A 25,372-nucleotide genomic window follows, 5' to 3' on the forward strand; every position below is an offset into this window, starting at 1 on the left:
GAATAAGATTTTTGCACTTAAAATAGGAACAATTTATCTACATCGTCTAATTATCGTAATTTAATGGTCAAAATACTCATTACATTTGCAGATGATATTATTTACCTGCTCAAATCAAGGACAAAAAACTATGTTTAAGAACATTTTTCTTCTTTTTAGATCCGTTTTTGCAGTAAAGCTGGGTGTTGAAAGATGACGTGCAGAGGAATCATTGTGCTGCGTACTTCATGAAGTACCTTATGCACGTTGCTTTCGATTTTGTGACATATGCGTGCAGGATTTTTACACAATTAACCAAATTAAGCTTGGAAACCTGCGACTGAGAGCGCTGACCTCGGTCTCAGCGGAAAAGCTTTCCCTGAAACTCGTGTCTCGGATGTTTTCACGGCGCACGAAGACAACGAAAGCCTGTCACAAACCAAACATGCTGTTCATTTACGCTGCAAATGTTTGGTGAAGGACTGACCCGGGAAAGGGAGATCATTTCTTCAAATAAACGCTGCAGGAAGCTTCTGTTAGCTGCACGAAGATGAAATAGTACAAAAAATCCGACATGACGGCTCGGTTCAGACCGAAACGTTTTGAGTCGCCTAAACTTATCGAACTGGGCCTAACCGAGTTGGATCGCTCCAAAGCTCCGCTCTATACTCTGATTGAATCATTTACAGGCTCCTGCTCTTTTCCCAGCCACAGTTCTGTCCTCTTGGGGTAATAAAGGCACCTCTGACTATTACTTTGATTCTGCAGTGTGTGTGCAATCGACAAGAAGACATCACCGCCGCCGGCCTTTGATACGTTTATTTTTTTGCTGTTTGAGTCCGTTAGATTATTCTGGTATGCGGCGTTTATTTCGGTTCCATTCTGAAGTTTTATGAACCTGAAAGAGCCTCCGTAGCTTGGTGTGTGTGTGTTGGTTTGTAGAAGTGCTTCAGTAAAAAGAGACAATGAGTTGAAGTTGAACACTGCAAAAACAGAACTAAATATAAGTAATATTTTCTTAAAATGAGTGTATCTGTCCTTAATGTGAGCAGGTAAATAAGATGATCTGCCAATGGAATAAGATTTTTGCACTTAAAATAGGAACAACTCATCTTCATCATCTTATTTCAAGTGCGGGATGTCTAATTATCTTATTTTAGGGGTCAAAATACTCATTTCATTGGCAGATAATTGTATATACATGCTCAAATCTAGGACAAAAACACAATATTTTAAGAACATTTTACTTATTTTTAGATCCGTTTTTGCAGTGAAGAAAAAAAGCTTGTTCTGAGCCACTTGACGGTCAGTAATTAAGACGTTTGGACTGCAGCCTGTGTTGAGTATGCTAAATGTAAACGCTTCAGATTTATTAAGGAAAAACCACATGTTGGCGATCAGCTTCATGAGCACGTCCAGGTAAACCCCCCCCCAGCCTCTGTAGCCACATCCCTGCTTCCTTTTTTTAACATCAAGTCACCAGGAATCTTTTAAATGTCACTTCCTGAAACGAGCGGTCCCCGGATCTCGTCCAATGCTTTCTCGGCTCTCCCTCCCTTGCTGGATATTCTGACGTGTTAAAGGTGGGGGTGCAGAACCCGAGGCCGGCGGCCCTGTATTGCGTTATTTTAAGCCGAGCCAGAACCTAATGTCCGTATTCTGAACTATGTGTGACATTTAAATTGACATTATCAAGAGGAGAATGCCGTTTTTTTCCCCTTTACAGCTAACAGGTGGTCCTTCACGGGGGGGGACACACTCTGTCCCCGCAGTAATCAGAAACATTAACACGTATATGTTTGACGAAACGTCTAACTCACAGGTGTCAAACTCAAGGCCCGCGGGCCGAATCCGGCCCGTCAAGGTAAATTATCCGGCCCTCAAGAGCCAAAAAAAAAGGCACTTCATGTCATAAAGTAGAGGCATATATCCTTTTAAAGCAGGGGTGTCAAACTCATTTCTATATGGGGCCACTTTGGCGTCATGAAGTCACTAAAAGGTCCGGTTGCACGTGTATTGACGATACTTTTCATTTCATAATTTCATTCCAGTTCACATAGAAATATAAAAAAACGCACAGTAACATAAAAGTAGCAACCTTAGGCCCAATTTATACAGTTTATCTGATATTGGGGTGAGTTACACTTACAGGAGGCACAGTTTTAGCCACTTTATACACTTTAAAAGGATATATGCCTCTACTTTATGACATGAAGTGCCTTTTTTTTTGGCTCTTGAGGGCCGGATAATTTACCTTGACGGGCCGGATTCGGCCCGCGGGCCTTGAGTTTGACACCTGTGTTTTAAAGTGTATAAAGTGGCTAAAACTGTGCCTCCTGTAAGTGTAACTCACCCCAATATCAACTTTTTTCACAGATAAACTGTATAAACTGGGCCTAAGGGTGCTACTTTTATGTTACTGTGCATTTTTTTATATTTCTATATGAGCTGGAATGAAATTATGAAATGAAAAGTATCGTCTATACACGTGCAACCGGCCCTTTTAATGACTTCATGACGCCAAAGTGGCCCCATATAGAAATGAGTTTGACACCCCTGACTCTGTAAACTAGTGCGTTGGAGGACGTTTTCTGCTGATTGGTGGTTTCCACTGACGGTGGCGGGTGTTGGTAGGAGGAGGGTCGGCCACCTCGGACCCGTTCCTCTGGATCTTCTGATAAGCTCGACAGATTTTCTACTTCGTTTGTGTCCTCTGGTTTCCAGAGAAAGTGTCAGAAACGTTAAGTGGCGATAAGAAAGGTTGTCGGTTTTTCTTCACCACCGTGAGGCTCGGTGCCATGAACTGTTTACAGCTCCTCCTCACACGGTGCTTCTCCTGCTCTCTCCCTTTCCCGTTTAACTCCCAAACTCCCAGCCTTAGCTTTCCCCCCAGCACCGGCACAACCTCGGCCCCTGCCCTCCATTCCCATAGTGATCATATTTATAACCTTCTGTTTTCCTCTCTGCTGGCACCCCCTCGTCCCCAGAGGCTTTCTGTGGTAAACAGATATTTACAAAATAATCCCAGGTCTGCTTAATTAGCAACCCTTCCCTAGTGTCAAGTCTTGCTCCTTGGGGGTCGAGCCAAAGCAGACGAGGCGGTCCAATTAGACCCTCCGCACACATCTTCCTGCATCTCCTTTCCCTCCTGGGTCGCAGCCTCACCGCCGGGCTCTGCTGGGAGTTGCAAGAATGTGTTTATTTTGTGTAAATTTGCTATAAGTCATAAGCCGCTGCTGGTATTTGTAAAAGGATGACGGGGTTTGAAGCCTCGTCTTTGTTTGATTGCGTATGTGAAAGGAAGTGGATGGCGTGAGCACGTGGGAATTCCCCCCCCCCTGTTGCAAACGGCGTGAATAGAGGCGCTTCCTGCATTGCAGGCATCTGAAGAATGTAATGAAAGCCAACTTTTAGATTCTGCAAAACGAGAAAGAGCTCATTTAGTTAAGTAACACACAGCATTACGTGGCGGTTTTACATGATGTGTGTCTGCATCTCAGACAGGAAATCTGAGCTAACATGACTAAAAACTGCCTGAAAGTAGTGTTTTGGGGTAAATCCTCCGTGCACACGGCTCTCATATCAGTAACCAGGTCGTTCCAGGTGTCATTTTTCTTTACATTTGAACCCAAAAGTTGAAGGTTTGATCTGGAAACAGCAGAAAATCTGCCGTAAGCTTCTGCAGATCGGGATTACGACTCAAAGAGGTTTAAAAATCCAGCTCGGCTGCGTCGTGCATACAACGCGCTGCAGTAAGATCAGGCTTTCCTCGCGTCCTTGAGGTCTGACCTGCACTTTCACACGAGCAAACTAGCACGGTAAACTTTGTTCTTATTCCACGATAAACACAGCGAGCGCCGAACAAACCAAGGGGGGGGGGTCGAAGGCGAAGGTGAATTTACATTTCATGAACAGAGAGAGAAAGATTTAGATGAACACCGAGGCACTAGAAGCAAATAAAGCAGACCTCTGTCCCTTACGACCTCCTTTAAGCAACAAGCCAAAGCCTGGCAGACAAGCGGCAGCACCAACGCGCCGCTTAGTGTGAAGACGCGGACGGTAAAATTAAAACAACGAAGCAAAAATCGCGCAAAGATTCCCTTTACACTGCAAAAACGGAACAAAAAATAAGTAAAATTTTCTTGATATAAGTGTATTTGCCTTTGATTTGAGCAGGTAAATAACATCATCTGCCAGTAGAATAAGATTATTTGCTCTTAAAACAGGAACAACTCGTCTCCATCGTCTTACGTCAAGTGCATTATATCTAATTATCTTTTTTTACGGGTCAAAAAACTCATTCCATTGGCAGATTATCTTATTTAGCTGCTCAAATCAAGGACGAATACACTAATTTCAAGACAATTTTACTTACTTTTAGTTGCGTTTTTTGCAGTGTAGTCTCGCTAGTAATCAGGCTGGAAAACCATTTCTTGTACATGTTATAGAAATATTCTCACAGTAAGCTGCTAAACATCTAAGAGTCAAAGCAATCCACGTCCTTCACGTAACTCAAACACGCAGGAAAAACGATGATTTTAAATCAGATTTATTAGTTAATTGTTGTTTTATTGAGTTTATAGTTGAGGTTTCACCTTTAAACCGCAGATATGCACGCTCTCCCTTTCTCTATCTCTGCTGTGTGTTTTGCTGAAGCTCTCGTTTGGCAGCGCTGGAGTCCCCGGCCTCAGCGTCTCCATGACAGCCCCCGCCTCATGGCACACAGCGCCTCCTCCCTCGGGGGGGTCTGGCCTCCTCCCTCTGTTCACCTGGCTTTTACCGCAGCATGGAGGGAGCTGCGGCTGGTCCCTCGTGTCTCACTCCCGTTCTCAGAGGCCGAAGGAGGCGGGCGACAGGAGCCTTAGAGAGAGAAAATTAAAAGAAGGGGAAAGAATGGGGGGCGAGAGGAAGAGGAAGAGGAGCGGGGGCGGTTGACATTTGAGGGGCATGCGGGAAAATGAAAGGTGTCTGGGGAATCAGGGGAAGGACTCGCTGCAGGCCGTGACCTCCTGGTGGCATCTTATTGCCTTAACTTTGTGTTTGCAAACACTTATTTACTTTTGTCATCATTTATATATTGACGGCTTGTGATCCGTCTCGTACGACTGGTCGTTCTAGTTTCCAGCGTAACCGCTACTGCACTGCAAAAAAAGACCCAAAAATTAGTAAAATTTTCTTGAAATGAATGTATTTGCCCTCGATTTGAGCAGCTAAATAAGATTATTTGCCAATGGCATGAGTATTTTTACCCCTAAAATTAGATAATTAGATATACTGCGCTTGAAATAAGACGATGGAAATGAATTGTTCCTATTTTAAGTGCAAAAATCTTATTCCATTGGCAAATAGTCTTATTTACCAATGGAATAAGATCCAGCACTAAAATGGTGGTATCGGTATCGGCGAGTACCAACAAATAGCACTGATAGCATTTTGATGTTTGTATGTCTCTCCTGACTAGTATTATACATATTATATAAGTTCATGAAAGTTGCACTATTTTGGCATTTGAGAGCCAAAACTCAGGGTTTAAAAGATATTATTCAATTATTAATGTAATTTTACTGTCTTACTGTTGCACTACTATTATACATGTTATAATTTCACAAATGTTGCACAATTTTGGCCTTTGAGAACCAAAAGTTTATCCAACTATTGTCACCCATTCCAGGTAGGCAATAAAAAGTTCTACTACCCTAAGTAGTATGCACACTGCAAAAACAGAACTAAAAATAAGTAACATTTTCTCGAAATTAGTGTATTTGTCCTTGATTTGAGCAGGTAAATAAGATGATCTGCCAATGGAAAGAGTATTTTTACCCCCAAAATAAGATAATTAGACATCCTGCACTTAAAAAAAAGTTGATGGAGACCAGTTCCTCCTATAGGCCGTGGGCCAGAATCTGTACGGTGACTTTTCGTATGAACTGTCAGGGGGCAACTTTCTTGCACCGGGATAAGTTGCTACACATAGCAGTGATCTCAAAACACCAATGTTCCCACGTTTTCACTTGCACATTAAGAAGTTATAGCCGATAAAAAATCTAAACTGTGGCGCTCCAGTCCAATAAGTCACGTGATTCGATTTTTGCTGCTCAGCCAATCCGATCGCTGTATTGTCAGCTGAGCGAGTTTACCACGTCATCATGGCTGCGCCCGTAAGATGGTTGTTTCTGTTGTGTCTGTTTCCAGACGAAGAAAGCCCAATAATAGCATTTTGTGGCGCCACCTGGCAGAGATCTTGATGGCAACAAAAAACTAAATAGCCCAGACCATCCATCCATTCATCCATCCATCCATCCATTCATCCATCCATCCATCCATTCATTTTCTAACACGCTTATCCCTGCGTTCGCGAGGTGCCGGTCCCTATCTCCAGCTGTCAATGGGCGAGAGGCGTTGTATAAACTGGACAGGTCACCAGTCCATCGCAGGGCAGAAATAGTCCAGACTTTTGCCCAATTTACTGTGATATCACCAAGACCTGCTGCGCTAGGATAGCACAGGTGTCGTTGTGCCAAACGACTTATCCCCGCCAGAATTTGTATTCCCTGCGCCAAGAGCGCATTCAGCTGGAAGAATGAATCTAGTCAACTCCGCCTCATTTCCAACCTATTAGGCGTGGAAATGAGGATGTTTTACTTTTCTTAACGAAATATAGCAATGGTGTCGTTACATTATCGTTCATCCATCCATCCAGTATAATACGTTATGAGAAAGAAAACGGTCATTTCCAGATGTGTCACGAAAATATTAGCTTTATGTTATTAGATTGTCGAATGTCTGTCTGCTGAAACCAAAATCCACCTTCCTAAGTCCATCACAGCTGTCTGCTGGTTCTCTTTTTTTCTTTTTTGGTAGCTAAACCCGCATGAATAGATTATATAAAGCGGATTTCACGTGTGATCAAATGAACACTGAATAAAGGCACAGCCAAAATTATCAGATTTAATAAGATTTTAATTCAACCAAGAACCTTATCGAGATATTAACCGTATTAAGAAAACGAGATATGTCTCTTTTAAAAATAGAACAACGTATTAGGAGTTTAAAAAAAATAAATTTCATTTTACTAGAATGTGATGTTTAAAATATTTAGACTTCACAAAGCTGGAGGTTAAAACTTTTATTGATTTCAAAAATACAATACAAAATTCTACAAATTCCGAAGGGGATAACTCGTTTGGCACAACGAGTTTATACAACGCGTCTCACCCATTGACAGCTGGAGCTCGGCACCAGCACCTCGCAAACCCAGCGGGGATAAGCCTGTTAGAAAATGGATGGATGGATGGACAGATGGTCTGGGCTATTTATTTTTTTCTTGCCATCAAGATCTCTGCCAGCTGGCGCCAGAAAATGCTATTATTGGGCTTTCTTCATCTGGAAACAAATGCATACAAACATCTTACGAGCGCAGCCATGATGAACTGATGAACGCGCACAGCTGACAATACAGCGATCTGATTGGCTGAGCAGCAAAAATCGAATCACGTGACCTCTTGGACCGGAGCGCCACAGTTTAGATTTTTTATCGGCTATAACTTATTAATGTGCAAGCGAAAACGTGGGAACATTGGTGTTTTGAGATCACTGCTATGTGTAGCAACTTATCCTGGTGGAAGAAAGTTGCCCCCTGACAGTTCATACGAAACTTCTTAAGGAAGCGTCCTACAGATTCTGGCCCACGGCCTACTATTTTAAGTGCAAAAATCTTATTCCATTGGCAGATTATCTTATTTACCTGCTCAATTAAAGTACAAATACACTCATTTCAAGAGAAATTAACTTATTTTTAGTTCCTTTTTTGCAGTGCAGTTCTTCATATATACACACACACATCAATTTCAAACAGATGGTATCGGTATCGGGGCCAAAATATGGCATCGGTGCAGCACAAATTTTTAGCTCTATGTTTGCAGTGTGAGCCGCTGCACTTGCTCCCGTTTTTCTCGCTCTGCTTCGAGCTAATGAGTTTCATTTTGTGTGTGTGTCTGCAGGTCTCGCTCCGTCGGGGGTCTGAGCAGGGTGTGGGGCAGCAGCTGTGCCCAGAGTCGTCTGCAGGAGCCGCGCGGACGTCACAGACTCTCCACCGTCATCCAGCCGCTGCGCCAGAATCCCGGGGAGGTGGTGGATCTCACCGTGGACGAGGACGGTAAACATGGCCTCCGACCTCCCGTCCTGAAGCAATAAAACCTTTTTAACGTGTAGAGAACCGTCTGCTTGTTTAAAGAAGCGCATAAAGTGCCGAGGGTCTGTTTGGGATTGTGCTACACGACGCCTCGACTCATTAATGCTCATAATTTGGAGGCCAGCTGTTTTAAAAAGTCTAAATATCTGTGCAAATGTTTTGTCCTTGGAGGTCAAAGCTTTGCTGATTTTTAGGCCTTTTATTTTATTCACACGTTTTACGAGAGGTTGTAGATAACAAAGAGTGAAGTTATTATTCATTAATCAGCCACTGGGTGGACTAAGAGTACAGTACCACTGGCTTTTAATATAAAATAGCTAAAGTGTGTGTTTGTCTGCAGGGGCTCCTCTGTTAGAGAAACAAACCTTATTAGCCTCTCGATGTTTGCAGTCTATCCGCTTTTCATATTTACAAATGAATTTTTTCCCCCTCCCTCACCTGAAGGATGCAAATACTCGGAGCCATTTCACTCTGATGGACATCACCGCTCCGCTGTTAGAGGAAGCAGGAAGCAAGCGTAGATAAACGTTGTGCTGGTTGGGACGTGCAGTGGGTACCAGACAGCTCGTCACCCCCTCCTCGTTAAATGTCCGCCCAGTTATGAACACAGATGATGGCGAACAGTCAAAGTGTTTGCACTTTAACTTAAAAGCCTTCAGAGCCGTTCTATGATGTTCTTTTAATGAAACAATATTAGGTAGATTGGACAACACGGAAGAAATAGCAGCATCAATGTTAACACTTGCTTCCTCGATGCGAGCCGCCATTGTCTGAATCAGTCTCACGGTCGCTTCTTCACTACGTCACATCTATGAAACTCCAGCCCTGCGTCCTGATTGGCTGGACAATAAAATTGGTTGAAGAAATCACTCGGATGTGAGTGAAGCTAGGCGGAGCGAAATCCATATGGCTAGGGTCAGGTTATGGGTGATACCCAGGGGTGGCTCTAGACAGGGGCCCACAGGGGCCAGTGCCCTTGTAGAAATGGTCCTGGCCCCTGTACTAAAGACATAAATTAAATAAACTTCTTACGATTTTATGCATTGGTGAAGAAACCACATCTGATTTGTCACTTTGACCAATTTTATTTTTTTTACCTTTACAATTTCACCCCAACAAGGGTTTAAAAATCAAGTTTTACTTTTAGCTTCAGCTGTATTGAGCTGGGATCACAGTTTTCATCTGCTAGATCAGGGATCTGAAACTTGCAGTACCAGAGCCACATGTGTCTCACTTCATATTATTAAGCAATTAAATATTGCCCTGTTTTATGATTTCATTCTTTTATGTGCCCCTGTGAAAAAAAAAACACTGGCCCTACCTTTGCCCCCCTGGTAAATTTGGTCTAGAACCGCCACTGGTGATACCCTTCTATACCACAAATGCCACACACATTAAAGCAAAACTTGTTATTTTTAGAAATGCAAAAAATATACCAGCTGCTGCTGAAACAACATTAAGCTGAATATTTGTAGTATTAATCATTTAAAACCCTTTTTATTGTAAATTTGATGCAAAGATCGAAGCGAAACACCAGCTACATTTAGCAGTGCCTTAAAAATGAAATACATTTTTGTTATTTAGCTCCTTGTTGAATAGCTGGTCTGAAAAGTACAAAAGGAAGCAGTGACATTAGTGCTTAGTCAGCCAAAGGTACAAAGCCTGCAGTCAGGTGCCACATCATTAGAGCGATGTCCGGTGCTCCTACGGTTTCTACATTCTGTGCTTTTCTTGCCCAGAAATATCTCAAAACAGACACTTTTTGTAAAGAGGGGGGGGGGGGGCGTGGTTGCTTTCTTTCAGCCAGCTGACCAGCAGCGCAGATTCCCAGCCATGGGAGGTGCAGCACTCTAAGCTGCCATTAAAACCTTTGGTCGCTCCAGCAGTTTTACCAGCATCTGAGTAAAACGATTTCAGACTGCATGTTCCGAAGCCGTGGAGATTAAATACTTGGGTTGTGCCGATCCTGGTAAACCGGGTCCAGATTACAGTCCGAATGCTTTCTGACAGATTAGCGTCAAACATTTAGTCTAACTCCCCTTATTAAGGTGATATCCTGGCTTCACCAATGTTCATATGATACATTCACAGGATTCCTGCTGCTCATTTTTTTTTACTAACGGCATATAGAAGAGGTTGAAATAGTCATAATAATGTCATTAATGTGCTTTTTTTTTAACCAGCTTAGCTTGTTTTTTTTTACCCCCCTCCCCAGATCTGTCGGTCGTGCCAACAACCTCTGGCAGCGCTCAGACTCAGACAGTAAGGTCGTCATCCTCCTCTTCATCCTCCCATCACGCCTCTACCTCTGAGCTCAACGACGCCCCGGGCCCCTCCACCAGCTGCGCGGGTTTGGGACCGGATGGCGTGCAAAGTCAGAGGGCGAGTGGTTCCGCTCGCACAGCCGCAGAGGGTAAGATGACGTGAAACCAGCTGCTGCCGACCGGACAGATCCTCTTCCCTTCGGTGCTGAAAGAATCCGTGTTGTGATTTATTTATTTTTGTCTTTCTTTCCCCCTCCTCAGATGACAACAGACCGGGCTTGTCCGGTACGGGAGGAGAAAACTCAGGCACGGCCATGCCCAGACTCCCATCCTGCTGTCAGCAGCACTCGCCGTGCAGCGGGCCCTCTCCTGGTCACATGTCCCTCGGCCACTCCCATTCTAGCTGCTTGCAAGCGTCGTCCTCTCAGCAGACCGCCGGCTCACAGCACAGCCACAGCAACACTCACCACTTTGTCCACCACATCCACCACCCTGCGCCCCAGCCCCCGGGAACCCTGCCCTTTCAGGAGCCCAGCTGCCCCGTGGAGCGCCCCAGTGCTCTGCCTGCCCCCTGCGCTGGAGTCGGCAACGGCAGCAACACCAGTAGCAGCAGCAATGCAGCCCACTACCATGACCAGGTATTACTGGTCTAAATTACACATAGATGCCCTTTTTTTCTGTCCTTTTTTTTTAATTATTAGGCGACTGCCATGCAAATGCATGGGCAGGCCTACTACTATCCACCTAAGGGTTTCTTTATAGTTTATTTTTCTTCCGTCACAGTTAATACAGCCTGAACCGTAGGGTGTACACCCACAAATTATATATCAAAACGTGCGTCTCAACGCCGTGAAGTGGGCTATTTGTACTTCACGCCATTTCTAGTTACCATGGCGGCGAAATTAGCGAACAACCACATAATGCATGACCATATATGGTGCTGGTCTTTGGTACAGTGGTTTAGTTCTGGGACTGGCAGTCTAGAGGTCGCAGGATCCGACCTGGTGTGGCAAGTTTAGACAATTACTTTTTCACCCCCGTATATCAAAACGTGCGTATTCATCCAGTCAACTGCTGTTTTTGTATCGTTCGCCATTTTGAGTTACCATGGCGACTTCATGAACAAAAAACATGCAAAATCGCATTTTCTCTCTTTTTTGAGGCACTTCCCAGTACAGCATTTGGACCAAACTGACAGAGTACAATCACCCGGTGATACTGAAATCAACCTTGTTAGCGGCTAACGGTTAGCCTGTTGCTAACCGGAAGTAGCTCTAGGAAGGCTGTATAAACTTCTGCTTCACAGAGTCTGTACTTCCTTTAGAGAAAAAGCTCCACAATAAATGTGGGCCATGTCGGATAAAGCATGCCTATTTTATGAGGTGTCAAACATCCATTTTTTACCCGTCTTTGTCTCTGCTACATACTGCAGAAATGCTCCAAAGACACCAAAATCACACATTCCCCTCAGTAAGGGTACGGTACGCACCACGAGGCAGTCGCCTTGCTAAATTTCTTCAGAAATGTTCTAGTTATTATTATTATTATACCTTTATTTCTACAGGCAAGTCATTAAGAACAAGTTCTTAGTTACAATGGCGGCCTTACAAGCGGAGTAACCACTTAGGAAAAGGGAAGTAGGGCTAAAATAAATACAATACATTAGTACTACATACATAAAAGACAATTTAAAACATAACAGACAACCCAAAAATGTAGAGAAGCAACTGCGAGTGTCTGTGAACAAGAATGATAGAATTGTTTTAAAGGATGAAATTGAGATTAGTTTATCCAGTTTAAGAATATTTTGCAGAGTGTTCCAGTTTCACGAGCGGCAACAGATTGAAGACCAAGGGCAGTGTTGGTTTTGGGAATGTGTAGTTGTAGATGAAGTGATGACCGGGTGTTGTATGTGACAGGCTTTGTCCCTGAACTCAAAGCTTTGCTGATTTTTAGGCCTTTTTATTTAAGAATTGAATAAGGTGGTGGGCGGCCGAGATGAACGTTCTTCTCTTTGATGAATGTACAAACGTAGACATGCTGTACGCCTGAAGCAAAACAAACTCCAGCAGCAGTAGTGAAATAGACTCCAGTGTCATTCCGTCCTGACTGCGTCTGTTTTTTTGCCTCCACAGCAAACCCTGCCAGTGGACCTGAGCAACAGCGGCGTTCGAGGCAGCGGAGCCGGCGGCGCTAGTTTCCATGGCAGCACTTCGGCCTTTGACCCGTGCTGCCCAGGCTCCTCCTCGCGGCCCCCCGCGTATGTTTCCCATGCCACCCCAGGGCCCAGTCAGCCAGCTGTGGTGGACTCCTTCAGCTCCACCCTGGTGGCTCAGCCGCAAACACAACCTCAGCACTGCAGACATTACATGCACCCGTCTTGTGAGTACCGCTCTAATTGTTCAGCACGCGCTGCACCAGCCAGGAAGGGTCGTTGGTTCTAGGAGTAATCCGCTTCACCACTCACCGACTGCTTCCCTGTTTTCTGTCGTTGAACTTCCAGATGGCTCCCTGACTCGATCGCTGCATCATCAAGCCTCCCCCGCCTGCCCTCACTCCCACGGGAACCCCCAGCTCACGCCTCAGCCTCCTCCGCAAGGCGAGTTCCTCATTCCCCACTCCTTCCACACGCCACTGCCGTCCCACCCTTCGGGTCACTCCGTTCCCCCGGCTCCTCCGCCTCCGCTCTCTGCCCACCACCTCCCCGCCTCCGGCGTCCCCCTGGCGCAGCACCTTCCGTCGGACCACCAGACCCTGCAGCACCACATGCCGCCTCTGGGGCCTTCGGTGCCGAGGCTGCAGCGAGAGATGCTGCTGCAGAGGATGGAGGACCAGAGGAGGAGGATGATGCAGCACCCCACGTGAGTGTCGGCGTCGCAGCACGGTGAAAGTCGCAGACCTTTTTATCGATGAAACCCGTTTTTTTGTTTTGTTTTTTCTTTCTCCTCGCAGGCGGGCACACGAGCGTCCACCCCCACACCCCCACAGGATGCACCCCAACTACGGCCATGGACACCACATCCACGTGCCACAGACTATGTCTTCCCACCCTCGCCAGCCTGAGCAGAGAACGACATGGTGGGCTTTCGGTTTAATAGCAAAAAGCTCCTTGTGAAGCATTTTGGTGCTCACCTGCAGCATTGATGTGATAACAACCTTTTTCCTGATCAACAGGGAGCTTGGCATCGAGGCCGGCGTACCCGTGGCTTCGTACACTTCAGGGCACCTGCACTCCCACCTGCCCCACTACCACCCTCCTCCGAGACTGCACCACTTCCCCATCTCCCTAATGGTAGGAGAAACGCTCGCATGGAAGACACCAAAGAACCCTTCATGCACTGCAAAAACGGATCTAAAAATAAGTAAAATTTTCTTAAAGTTAGTGTATTTATCCTTGATTTGGGCAGGTAAATAACCCTATCTGCCAATGGAGTGAGTATTTTGACCCCTAAAATAAGACAATTAGACATCCTTCACTTGAAATAAGATGATGGAGATGAATTGTTCCTATTTTAGGTGCAAAAATCTTATTCCATTGGCAAATCATCTTATTTACCTGCTCAAATTAAGGGCAAATACACTAATTTTAAGAACATTTTACTTATTTCTAGTTCCGTTTTTGCAGTGTGCTAAGTCTGCCTGGGATTGCTTCTGCTGGCACCCACTTCTAACTTTAGTTACCCCAAGAATAGTTTTGCAGCCCTCGCGAATCTTGCTAATTTGGAGCTCCTGAAGCGTTTCAGGTGTGCTCAGCAAATCCAGGGTCCCTTGTTTAGTTTGTAGATATGTCGTGTGATGTGTTAGTTTAGGTCTGCTTTTATCAAATACCCAGTTTAGTCGGAGAAATCAGTTATTGGGAAATGTTTAAATAAAAGCTAATCGCCGAATGACGTGGATGTCCCTCCTCATGGGTTGCACGCAATATTCATATGCTGCTTTTAGGTACTTTCCTTGTGGTAACATCTTACATGTGCCCTCCTTTGTTTCTTGCAGCACACTACTGGCATTTCTGAAGTGACCTACCCGCACATTAGGTACATCTCATCTCGTATGACTGGCTTTGGAAGAACCTACGAGGTGAGCAATGCACAGGTTTTTACAAAGCCTGCCACAAACACACACACACACACACACACTACGCTGCAGCCATCAACACTATTAACATGGATTTCAACTCAGTACCACCTTTAATCACTTAAATTTAGTCACAACACTTGCCATTTAGTTGCATTCAAAACATACATTTATTCAGTTTTGAAACTTTGAGCCCAGTACAAAGGTTTAGACTTTCCATTTCATTGGTGTGGACCCTTGAAACCCTTAATAAGACTGATCCCAGGGTAACAAGCAGCACAACAACATGACCGGGTCACGGTGTTTCAGAGTCTTACTGCTCTTTTGAAAGATGACTCAGCAAGAAATGCTGAGATGAGCTCCATGAGACGAGTTTAATTCTTGAACTGTTTGTGTAAAAGAGAAATGGAATATTTGCAGCTGCTGATGTTGAGATTTCTTTCATTTCCTGAGTTTCAATGGTTCCAGTTTTCCCCTGTCACATGCCGATGTGCCCCTGGACAAGGCACTTTATGTGTGCGTGTTAGAGAGCTTGATTGGGGGATTGTGGCTCTAAAGCGCTTTGAATGGTTAGGTTAGTATGACCAAAAAAGCCCTAAATAAATTAAGTCAATTTAATTCAAGTTTATCTACATAGCGTGTACCCGGCCTCTCGTCCATTGAACTCCTGGAGATTCGCACCAGCACCCCTCCAACCCCATGAGGGATAAAGCGAATAAGAAAATGGATGGATGGATCATTAATCAAAGTTTTGTTATTATATCTGCAAATTAAATGATTGCAAATTCTGATTTCTCTATAAGCGCTATAAATTGAGAAGATTTTGAGGTCTTTCTGTCATTTTTATTATTAATATTATTTATTAAAGCTTGGGTCGGCGATTTTTTCCGGAAGCGCGTCTAACCTTGCTCTTCCGCTCTTCAGGGGGATCGCGTGGAAAAAAAATCTCCCAAATTCACTCTGGTCTTTTTTTCTTTCTACTGAGGCCTTCCTTTTTTTATAAACATGAACGTGGTTAGCTTCTTACAGCTGTCAGCCATGTTCAAATAATACAGTGAGAGCAGTGGAGCTGCAGTGAACGGCTGACCACTAAGCTAACCGCTAAGCTAACCGGATACATAAACACAAGAAGAGCGTATGCTAGGCCAGCAAGCGGAAACTCGGAAGGAAAGAGCACGCACACCGGTGTTATGTGAGAGCATCAGAATGATTGGCGTGTGGGACAACCAATAGATAAGATGATAGCGCCGGAACTTGAGGAACAGTGAGAGGTGAAAGCAGAACCAAAACTCTGATAAATCCCTGCCATTTGGACCGCATGGCAGGGATTGGTTAAAGTTTTTACAGGCCTGCAGCTCCCACAGAATACAGTTTTTTTTTTTTAACCTAATTTTGGGGATTACATGATATATTTACTACTTTCAGGATGGAAGGACCATTTTACTTAGTATAACAAAAAGTGTTTCTGAACAGGATTACCAATTATAGCTTTAATATTGAAAGCAGAGATAATGTCCCATCATGTGTGCTGGATAGAGCAGTTGCCGTAAGACAAGGTTTTACTAGTTAAAAACAAAGACAAAATTATTTGAGTTAACATTATAATCTGTCTTTAGCGTCTTTAATTAACAATTAGTGGGGTTAATGTTAACTTATCCTTAACTTATCGCTGAGATTTCCAAATCCATGTCGGACAGAGGTGGAAACCTTAAATGGATAAAACTGTTTGACTTTGCAATACTCCTGTTCTTCCTCCCTGTTACTGTTATCTCGCAGCTTGAATGAGATGCAGATATGTCTCAGCGTGTCAAAAAAAAAAAAATTCAGTTATTCTTTTAAATGGCATCCTGTCTTCCTATATGGGACTCAATTTTCTAACACCTCGCTGAAAATTACCAACTTTGAGTCTTCTTTGCTCGAGTGTTCTTCTGTGTGGACATGCACTGTATGTACAATACAGAAATGTGCCGATACTGTTTTGTTTCTGTTGTTCTAGCCATTATTATGCTTTTTTTTCTTTACTTTTAATTTTTTTAATTTTAGAGCAGTAGGGGATTAGTAATTTAGTTGTATGGGACATATAACAACAATAAAAAACTGCTGCTTGATGTCAGGGTGTTAGTAGTATTGTGGACAAAATAACTGATATTGCCATATAGTTAATGACGACAACAATAAAAAAATTCTCATTTGTGTCAAAATTGATATAAATAAATTATTCACATTTGAATTCCGCTGCTGGAAGTTTTAAACTAAACGAGAGCAGCCAGAAGAAAACTCATGCGATCGTTTTAGTCTACAACGGCAAGCCAGAAAGTGCCGTTCATAGGTATGTTCCCTTTGAGGCAGACGGTCTGGAAAAACAAAATTAGCTATGCTAGCGCTACAAGCTATCGCTACGACACTGATGTCTGAGAGCAACGTAACAACGCCAGAAAAGCTCCTGGATCTGTAACAGTGAAGCAGTAAACCTGGACGACATGAGCTAGCGCTGTGTTTAAATATGGACCAATGAGAAGGTTCTGCCCGTCTGAGCTCCCCGTTCATGAAAATATTATGCAAAATTACCAGAAAGACACAAATTGCACAGGGCTGCTGGTGAATGCATTTGCATGGATCTGATCCTTGTTTACACGGTGGATTTATGTTTCGTTTGCCCCAGAGCAATGTTTGTTTTGAAAAAAAAATGTATTTCAGTATTGAAGGATCCTTTACTTGCAAGTTAGTACATTTTGTTGATTAATTAACCTTCACAGACGAAATCATCACAAAGTGCTGTACAGAAAACCAATAGAATAGCTATTAGAGGAGGTGCCAATCTTAGTTGTCCTGCCGTTGTGAAATGCATTTGTTTCAGGAGTATATTGACAGACAAATAGAGACACTTTGTGACACATTAAACATAAGGAATTATAATAAGATAACTGCACAACTGACTCAAAGGTAAACACTTCCATAAAGGATATAAACACCTAAAATTTGTGTTATATTGTCTACCGTTTTGCCAAACAGTGTAGTGACACTTAAATGATGTATTTCTTTAAACGAGGGCTGTATTGTCCCCTACATATTGAGTTTTGCCCTAATTAAGGAAGTAACCCTAACCCTAATCATATATTTAGCTCCTAACCAGAAAGAACCCTGCTCCTTCAAAAAAAGTTGCAGTATCGTAAATGATATCAAGTATTTTTCTTAGTATTGTATGAAGTTTGAAACCCCTACTTGATAGCACCTATTTATGGTACTTTCATTCAATTATTTTTGAGCTAATTTTCTCAGAGCATCTTTACTTTACGGACTTTTCACTCCGGTGGATGAGGGGTCGAAACAATCTGCTACCTTTTTTTATTATTAAAACAACCACAAAAAAAGAGACAAATGGGGGAACAAAACAACAAGATGTTTTGGTGCTGCGCGTTTCAAGGTGTGAATTGTTATGAAATTACCTTGTGTGGCAAGCCGACGCTAGCTAGCTAGCAAGCAAGCAAGCTAGCAAGCAAGCAAGCTAGCAAGCAAGCTAGCTTTTCTGTCAAATTGTCTTTTCTATTTATACTCTTAATCTTAGTTTAATGTACTGCAGTTGGTCTCATAATCCAAATGCTATCTCACTACATAGCCAAAGTTTGGAAACGGCTACAAGAGGCGTTGTTCTACGGTGCAAGATGGCTCAGTGTGCAGCTCCATGGAGCGCGATGTGGTCAGAGCCCAGAACATGGCTGGTGGAGCTTGGCAGAGATGGATGCTGCCTTGTCGTTCACGTATATCCGACCGTCAGCCTTTCTTTGCAGGGCACATAGAGTTAAGACCCGATAAAACAATGAGGCTCATGAATACTAATATGAAAACGGCAGAAGGCTAGAAAAGGGATTTAAAGAATAAACTACAGACAATGTATTTCAGAGAGACTTAGACAACTGTATTTATCATTTTGTATGTACAGAGTGCATACAGAACGAAATTTCGTTGCTTATAGGAGCATAGTCAGATTCCAGGTGGAATAATGCAACATTGCAGTGAGAGAGATAACATTGGGTTGATGGACTGAAGAAAGACAATGTTGTTAAAAATGTTGGGGGACGCATGAATAAGCACCCTAACCTGAACATTACTGATTTCAAACTTCTGATAAGAGTGTGAAAACAAAGAAAAAGACAATAACAAAAAGTGAAGTTTTGCCTGGAGTCTGCTTTTAAAACATCTTATTCAATGTGTGTTAATTATCAAACCATACCATACCCCCTTTATTTATAAAGCACATTATAATAACAAAAGTTATCAAGGTGCTGTACATACAACGGAAAATAACAGTAAAATTATAATAGACGAGTAAAACACAGACAAGCTAAAATAGAAAAATATAGCTTAAAACTGTTAAAATAGTTAAAATGAAGTAAAAGTAATTAAAATAAGTAAAAAAGAATCATTAAAGAAAGAGAGTCTACCTCTCAGGATGTGCAGGCATGTTTTAAGAAGAGTCTCAAACTCCGAAAGAGTGGAGGCCTGCCCGACATCCAAGGGCAGATTATTCCACCGCTGTGGAGCCGCTACAGCAAAGGCACGATCTCCTCTTAATTTCTGTTTGATTTAGGGACAATAAGGAGCTGCTGCTTGGCAGACCGTAGGGAGCGGGCGGGCGTAAAAGAAAAATAAAATCAACGCAAAGTCATGCTGTAAGAAAGTTTGATCTAAAGTTTCCTTTCAAAACTTTTGACCACCTGGGTGCAGATTCATGTCAACCCTTTTTCTTCTGGTCATTCATCAAACGTGACCCATTCGTACTCTTTACCAGCGGTGTCATTGAAGCAGGCGCTGCCGTCGAGCGTGAGCAACTTTTTTTTTTTTTTTCCCAACTTTATTTATTGAACATTTTGAACATAAGACAGACATTATTGGGACAAAATCAACGTATCAATACAATCTCGATGTCACAGATCTGTCAACCCCCAATCCACTCTGGCTTCCCACCTCACCCACAGGCCAAAAAACAAATAAATAAACAAAAATAAATAAATAATATATTATTTATTATATATAATTAGGGTGCTTATTCATGCGTCCCCCTCCATATATATATTTATATCTAAATAAAAAGTATAAAGAGAAAAACATATCAAAAAAGGGGTAGACATGAATGTAAATGTAGATAGATAAGTAGAGATCATGTTGGGCATTCAAGTATCCTCGGGGTCAAGAAGATTCAAAGAGTCAAAATACCTAAGAAAAGGGTCCCATGTAGCCTGAAATAACTTTATGGAGCCTCTAAGAGAAAACCTCAATTTCTCTACTTTAAGGTTGTAAAGCACCTCTCGAATCCAGCGGGCATGTGAAGGGGGTTGAGAATCTTTCCAGTTAAGTAAGATCAACCTACGAGCTAAAAGCGTGGTAAATGCTATAGCCCGCTCCATTCCTGAGCGTGAGCGACCTTGACGACCCCGGTGTCTCTCTCTCTCTGCGTGTCTTCCTCAGGACCTGCTGCATTTGGAGGAACGGCTTGGGACTGTGAACCGAGGAGCCTCTCAGGGAACCATAGAGAGGTGCACCTACCCGCACAAGTACAAGAAGGTGAAACCTGCTCAGAGTCTTTCATTTTCTCAACCTGTTGGAGATCCGTGTGCATGTCTGCCGCAGTGCATTCTGGGACAGAGCGCGCCAGTGGTCTTTTCTGCTCTAGTACGAAGTCTCTGCTGTTTTTTTTTTTGTTTTTTTTAGAGGAAAACAACACTGTAGTGTCTTTTACCAGAGTCTGTAGCCGTGAAGATAATGTTGGGGGTGGGAGAGGGGGGGGGGGTTCCTTAGAGGTTTTCAATTGTACCTAAACAAGCAATCTAACACCCTGCCACCCAATACAGAAGGTGTTGGAGAGAGACATTGACCAACAGTTAACCCCTGAAGATTGGGCATCTATTGGGAAAAATATGCACGCAACCCCAGAATCGGTGAGAATCAAAGCGAACAAATCAATTTGGAAACATGTCTCTGCTCACATGTACGTTAGATGTTACTGTTATCCATGGGGGCCGGGAAATTCGGCTGATATCTTTTTTAATTATTCTTTTTTTTTTTTTTTTCAATGCTTTATTATTGTTTGGATTCGTTTGATTTGTTGAGACTTAGAGGTAGAAAGTTTTTTTTTTCTTTTGTTCTGTTTCAGGACGAAACGACCGTTCTCTCTGTTCCCAAATTTTTAAGTTTGTTTTGTTGAAACAACACAAAAAGAAAAAGAAAGTGTTACTTTTATCTTAAGTCGTTTATTTTGTAATGTGACTCTAGGGGTTTAGTTGAGCAGTTGTGAGTGATTTGTTGAGATAATTCGCTGCGTGGACTGAAGCTGCAGGTTGACGCTCGTGTCTCCAAATGTTTGTCCCCCCCCGACAGAGAAAGCTGCACGGCAAGCAAGACGAAGATGAGGGCGCAGACGAAGACACGGAGGAGAAGTGCACCATCTGCCTGTCGATACTGGAGGAGGGGGAGGACGTCAGGTAAAACCTCTCCCCGGGTGTTTTTCTCACAGCTTTAAACGTGTTCAATTACGCGTTCAGAGGGGGCGAGACCGCAGACACAGGTGGGAGGACAGGTGTAGTCGTTCCAGTTTTCCCGCAGTCAAGTGGGATTTTATTTTGATTTTTTTTCTCTCTCTCTGTCTAAAAACAACCCAAAGGAGTTCTGGTAATCAGCAGAAAGCTCCCAGAGGGCCTTAAAATTACCGGCCTCATGGAGCTGCTTTTTGGCACAGGCTCAGGTTCTCCAGGAGGAGATGCTGCCCTCTGATGGCATAAAAGCAGCTTTTTTATTTTTTATTTTGAAGCAGTGTTTATGTTTGACCTTTTCTCTCTCCTACTTTACCTTTGCATTTTGCTTCTGGTTAATGCCGCTGAGACCTGAGCTTAATGGTCTAACGTGCAGATACCGAGTAAGGCGTCGTCATTACATTTAAACTGCTTCATTTTCTGTTGTAAGAAGACACGACGGGCAACATGAGCGATGTGGTTGTATGTAAAAACATCACACTTCATGTGTGATGAAGATGATTTCTTCCAGTAAAAAGTGGGACTCAAAAATTGGGTAAACTTTACACGCTAAAAGGGAAAGTTGCCTGGCAAGTGAATGGAGGCAGCCATTACTCTCCGCCTTGTTGCGTTTTCAGCCATCATAGGCGTGCATCATGGCGACCAATTTTAGCGTATCACTAAATACTAGCATATTATCTGACTAAAGTATAGTAGATGAAGTTCAGTGGTTGCTTCCCTGCTGGTTTTGCTATTGTCTTTTTTTCATTTTTTTATTTTTCATTCTTGTAAATTGTTTGCGTTTTTTGTGCATAAATGCGCACACACACACATTTCACACATTTTCAAATAATTGTTGATTTGCCCTTTCTGTACAGTCTCTAAATCTTATTTTTTTTGTTTATATATATATATATAATATATATATATATTATATATTATATAATATATATGAGAAATATATATATTTATAATATATATATAGATATATAGTATTATTATTATTATTATTATTATTATTTAGAAAAAAATATATATAATTTTTATTTATAAAAAATATTTTTTATTTATAAAATATATATATTTTTTATTATTTATAATATATATATATATATAATTTATAATATATATATATGTATATAATTTATAATATATATATGTATATAATTTATAATGTTATATATCTCCCTCTCTCTCTATCTATTATTTCTATGTCTATATTTCTTTATAAATATATATATCCATCCATCCATTTTCCGAACCGCTTATCCCTCATGGGGTCGCGGGGGTTGCTGGTGCCTATCTCCAGCGTTCACCGGGTGAGAGGCGGGGTACACCCTGGACAGGTTGCCAGTCTGTCGCAGGGCAACACAGAGACAAACAGGACAAACAACCATTCACGCACACACTCACACCTAAGGACAATTTGGAGAAACCAATTAACCTAACAGTCATGTTTTTGGTCTGTGGGAGGAAGCCGGAGTACCCGGAGAGAACCCACGCATGCACAGGGAGAACATGCAAACTCCATGCAGAAAGACCCAGGGGTGTACTCGAACCCAGGACCTTCTTGCTGCAAGGCAACAGCGCTACCCACTGCGCCACTGTGCAGCCTTATATATATATATATATTTGTAAAATATATTATATATATAAATATATTACCTTTGTGTGTATCGGCATGCTTCCATTTGCCTTTCGATTTGCTCCTGAAACACCTGAATTTCCCCACTGCGGGATAATAAAGGATATTTTCCATTCTAACAGCCATGCTAATGTTAACATTTGAGATGGTTAGTTGTTGTTGTTTTTTTAGCTCAGGATAGAGTATAAGCTGTTGATAATAAGTACTTATTGTTAATACACTGTAATTAACATGCTAATGTTAGCCTTTTTGTTAATAAATCAGCATTTTAAGCTAGTGATGATCATACGAGCTGCTGTTAGACATAGTGAACAGAGAGTAAATGTTAACTTCGCAGTGTTGGCAATTATTCTAACGAGAGCATTTTGTGCTAACGGTGTTTTACTATATTAGACTGACTTTGATGTCTGCAGTCACTGTTTTTTGGAAATCTGATAGCACCTCGATGGTCTAACAGTGATTTCCCTGCGTGTCCCCTGCAGGCGCCTGCCGTGCATGCACCTCTTCCATCAGCTGTGTGTGGACCAGTGGCTCCTCACCAACAAGAAGTGCCCCATCTGCAGAGTGGACATTGAGGCGCAGCTGTCGGCCGAGAGTTGATGCTGTTTTCCCAACGACCCTTTCGTTTCTTCGGAGTTTATTTTCACATCATATTAACTTTCTCTTCATTACCGCAGTCAACCAAAGATGGCATGAATCACCCGCGCAGCTCGGCTACGAGCGAAACGATAAACAAAACTAAAAAGAAGACAAAAAACGAAAAAAGAAAAGCATCGAGCCTAGAGTGCCAGCTCTCACATAGCAGAACAACAATTAGATTTCTCCATCATGGATTCAAGATTTTATTGTATTTATGAAGCTTTTATGTAGCTTTTTGATTGTTTCCTCGAGCGTCATTTCCGTTTTTGTTTCTCTGCATGTTTCCTTGCAATGCATTTCTTTGCACATTTTAACGTGGGCTCACACGGCCCGCCGAGTTGCAGGTGAGGGGCGCTGCTCTAGTAAAGATGCATTTCTGTAAACCTAATGCCTTGCTTTACTAGAATAGAATGTCAACCTTCAGTTTAACAAAAAAAACGAAAAAAAAAAACATTGCAGGATTCATTTTTCCAGTCATTGTATTAATTAGTTTATGTTTATCAGATGTGGATTGTTAGTGAAAGATGTTTTTTTTTTTTTTTTTTTTAAAGTAAATCAAGACATTCCTAACTAAGGAAATATGTTGACAGATCAGCTGCTGTATTAGTGCACACTCAGTATTTCTAGAGTGAAAATGGACTCCATGGTTCACGCCGCCCACCCCCAGAATATGCACATGCTTTGCAACGATTACACCACCCTGCTGCGCCTCCGTTCGACGACCGCACCGTTATCATCGCCCTCATCCCGTGTATTTTAGGGAACAAGGAAAAAGAATGTCACACCCCTCTCTTGACTGTTGTTTTTGAACTGAGCGATTGTCGGGAACTGCTGTGAATCTTTTCTTCTTCTTATATTTTTATTTTTTTTTCCCCAGTCGGGCTTCTTCCCACAGACAAATGTGCGAAGCCTAACTTAGGTTTTTTTTTTTTTAGTGAGATGATCTCAGGCCTACCGTATGTTTCGGACCATAAGGCGCACTAAATATTCTTCACATGTGTAATATCACTCCGCCCCTTCACATACACGGCTCTCTATCCGTCTCTGTGGGGAGGACAGAGTAGCTGGACTACACTGCCCTGTTTCTAACATAAGGCCAAAATGAACATAACTTTTACATTGGATTAACTTACTAGGTTTATTGTTGCTAGCACGTACTCTGAGCGCGTGCTGCCTAAAGACTCCCACATACCACAAAGACTCCCGCGTACTGTTTCCTTCATTTCACGTGGCAAATTCTTACAATTCCCACACTTTCCGGTGGAAACGGATGGTAAAATGTGTGATTAGCTAGCTGAGGGCACCTAGAGCCGTTTGTTTTCCAGGGTTAGGGTTTCCAGCAGGCTCCCACCGCGCACCTGTCAGTGAGAACAGAGAGGGACTGTGATGCTGTGACCGCCTGCTTGGAGTAGCTGAGTGTATCAAGCTCAGTGTCACGTATAAAATAGTTTGATGTAAAGACATCTTGCCCCGAGAAGTCATAAAAATGTACCTGTACGCCCGAGAATGTGGGGGCCTTTACATGAATGCAATTCTTGTTTCGACATTACAGTCAGGCAGTCTTGTAGACAGCTTAGGGGTCCGATCAGGTAGTGGCACCATTGAGCTACATAATACACTGGAGTGCTAATCAACGTCTGTTTAAACGAGTCGCTTTGAAGCCACCAGCCGCCATATTGGTACTCCCTATTTCCTCCAGTAACTAGGGAATATGTGCGCTACAGCATTAAATAACGAGGATTTTCTCATGTTCAGGGGGGGCTTAAAACTTTTAAAATGTCAAATGCCATATACTTTTATGTTATGTTCTAAAAATATCAAGTACTGAGAAAGTCATGTGCTGAAATATTTTGCATTTTATTCATTTAAATATATATGTTTAACATTTATAAATATATAAATAACAATATACAAAAACATATATTTACATATGTGTATACATATATATACATATACACATACTTATATATACACATATATATATTTAATATGAACAACATATAAAATATTTCAGCACCTAATTTCCTAGTAGTTGATAGTGTTAGTACATCCACTGACTGTAGAATTACCTGTG

The 25,372-nt window shown here is 42.4% G+C and overlaps 1 protein-coding gene across 3 annotated transcripts in view; it reads left to right on the plus strand.

The window, feature by feature from the left end:
* rnf111 (ring finger protein 111) overlaps positions 1 to 23,848 on the plus strand; it is a 36,050-nt gene extending 12,202 nt beyond the window's left edge. The window contains exons 4-15 of one of the 3 annotated variants that reach the window (XM_036136369.1): positions 7,980 to 8,134; positions 10,386 to 10,583; positions 10,696 to 11,072; positions 12,570 to 12,816; positions 12,938 to 13,295; positions 13,387 to 13,512; positions 13,609 to 13,726; positions 14,428 to 14,511; positions 19,975 to 20,070; positions 20,358 to 20,444; positions 20,884 to 20,987; positions 23,142 to 23,848. In XM_036136369.1, the coding sequence (XP_035992262.1) occupies positions 7,980 to 8,134; positions 10,386 to 10,583; positions 10,696 to 11,072; positions 12,570 to 12,816; positions 12,938 to 13,295; positions 13,387 to 13,512; positions 13,609 to 13,726; positions 14,428 to 14,511; positions 19,975 to 20,070; positions 20,358 to 20,444; positions 20,884 to 20,987; positions 23,142 to 23,259 (2,068 nt within the window). In that variant the 3' untranslated portion in view covers positions 23,260 to 23,848. The remainder of the gene's footprint in view (positions 1 to 7,979; positions 8,135 to 10,385; positions 10,584 to 10,695; positions 11,073 to 12,569; positions 12,817 to 12,937; positions 13,296 to 13,386; positions 13,513 to 13,608; positions 13,727 to 14,427; positions 14,512 to 19,974; positions 20,071 to 20,357; positions 20,445 to 20,883; positions 20,988 to 23,141) is intronic. The other 2 variants (XM_036136370.1, XM_036136371.1) reach the window with 2 other exon arrangements.
* The last annotated feature ends 1,524 nt before the right edge of the window (positions 23,849 to 25,372 follow it).

This window comes from Fundulus heteroclitus, chromosome 4, assembly GCF_011125445.2.
Source record: "Fundulus heteroclitus isolate FHET01 chromosome 4, MU-UCD_Fhet_4.1, whole genome shotgun sequence".
Classification (NCBI taxonomy): domain Eukaryota; kingdom Metazoa; phylum Chordata; class Actinopteri; order Cyprinodontiformes; family Fundulidae; genus Fundulus; species Fundulus heteroclitus.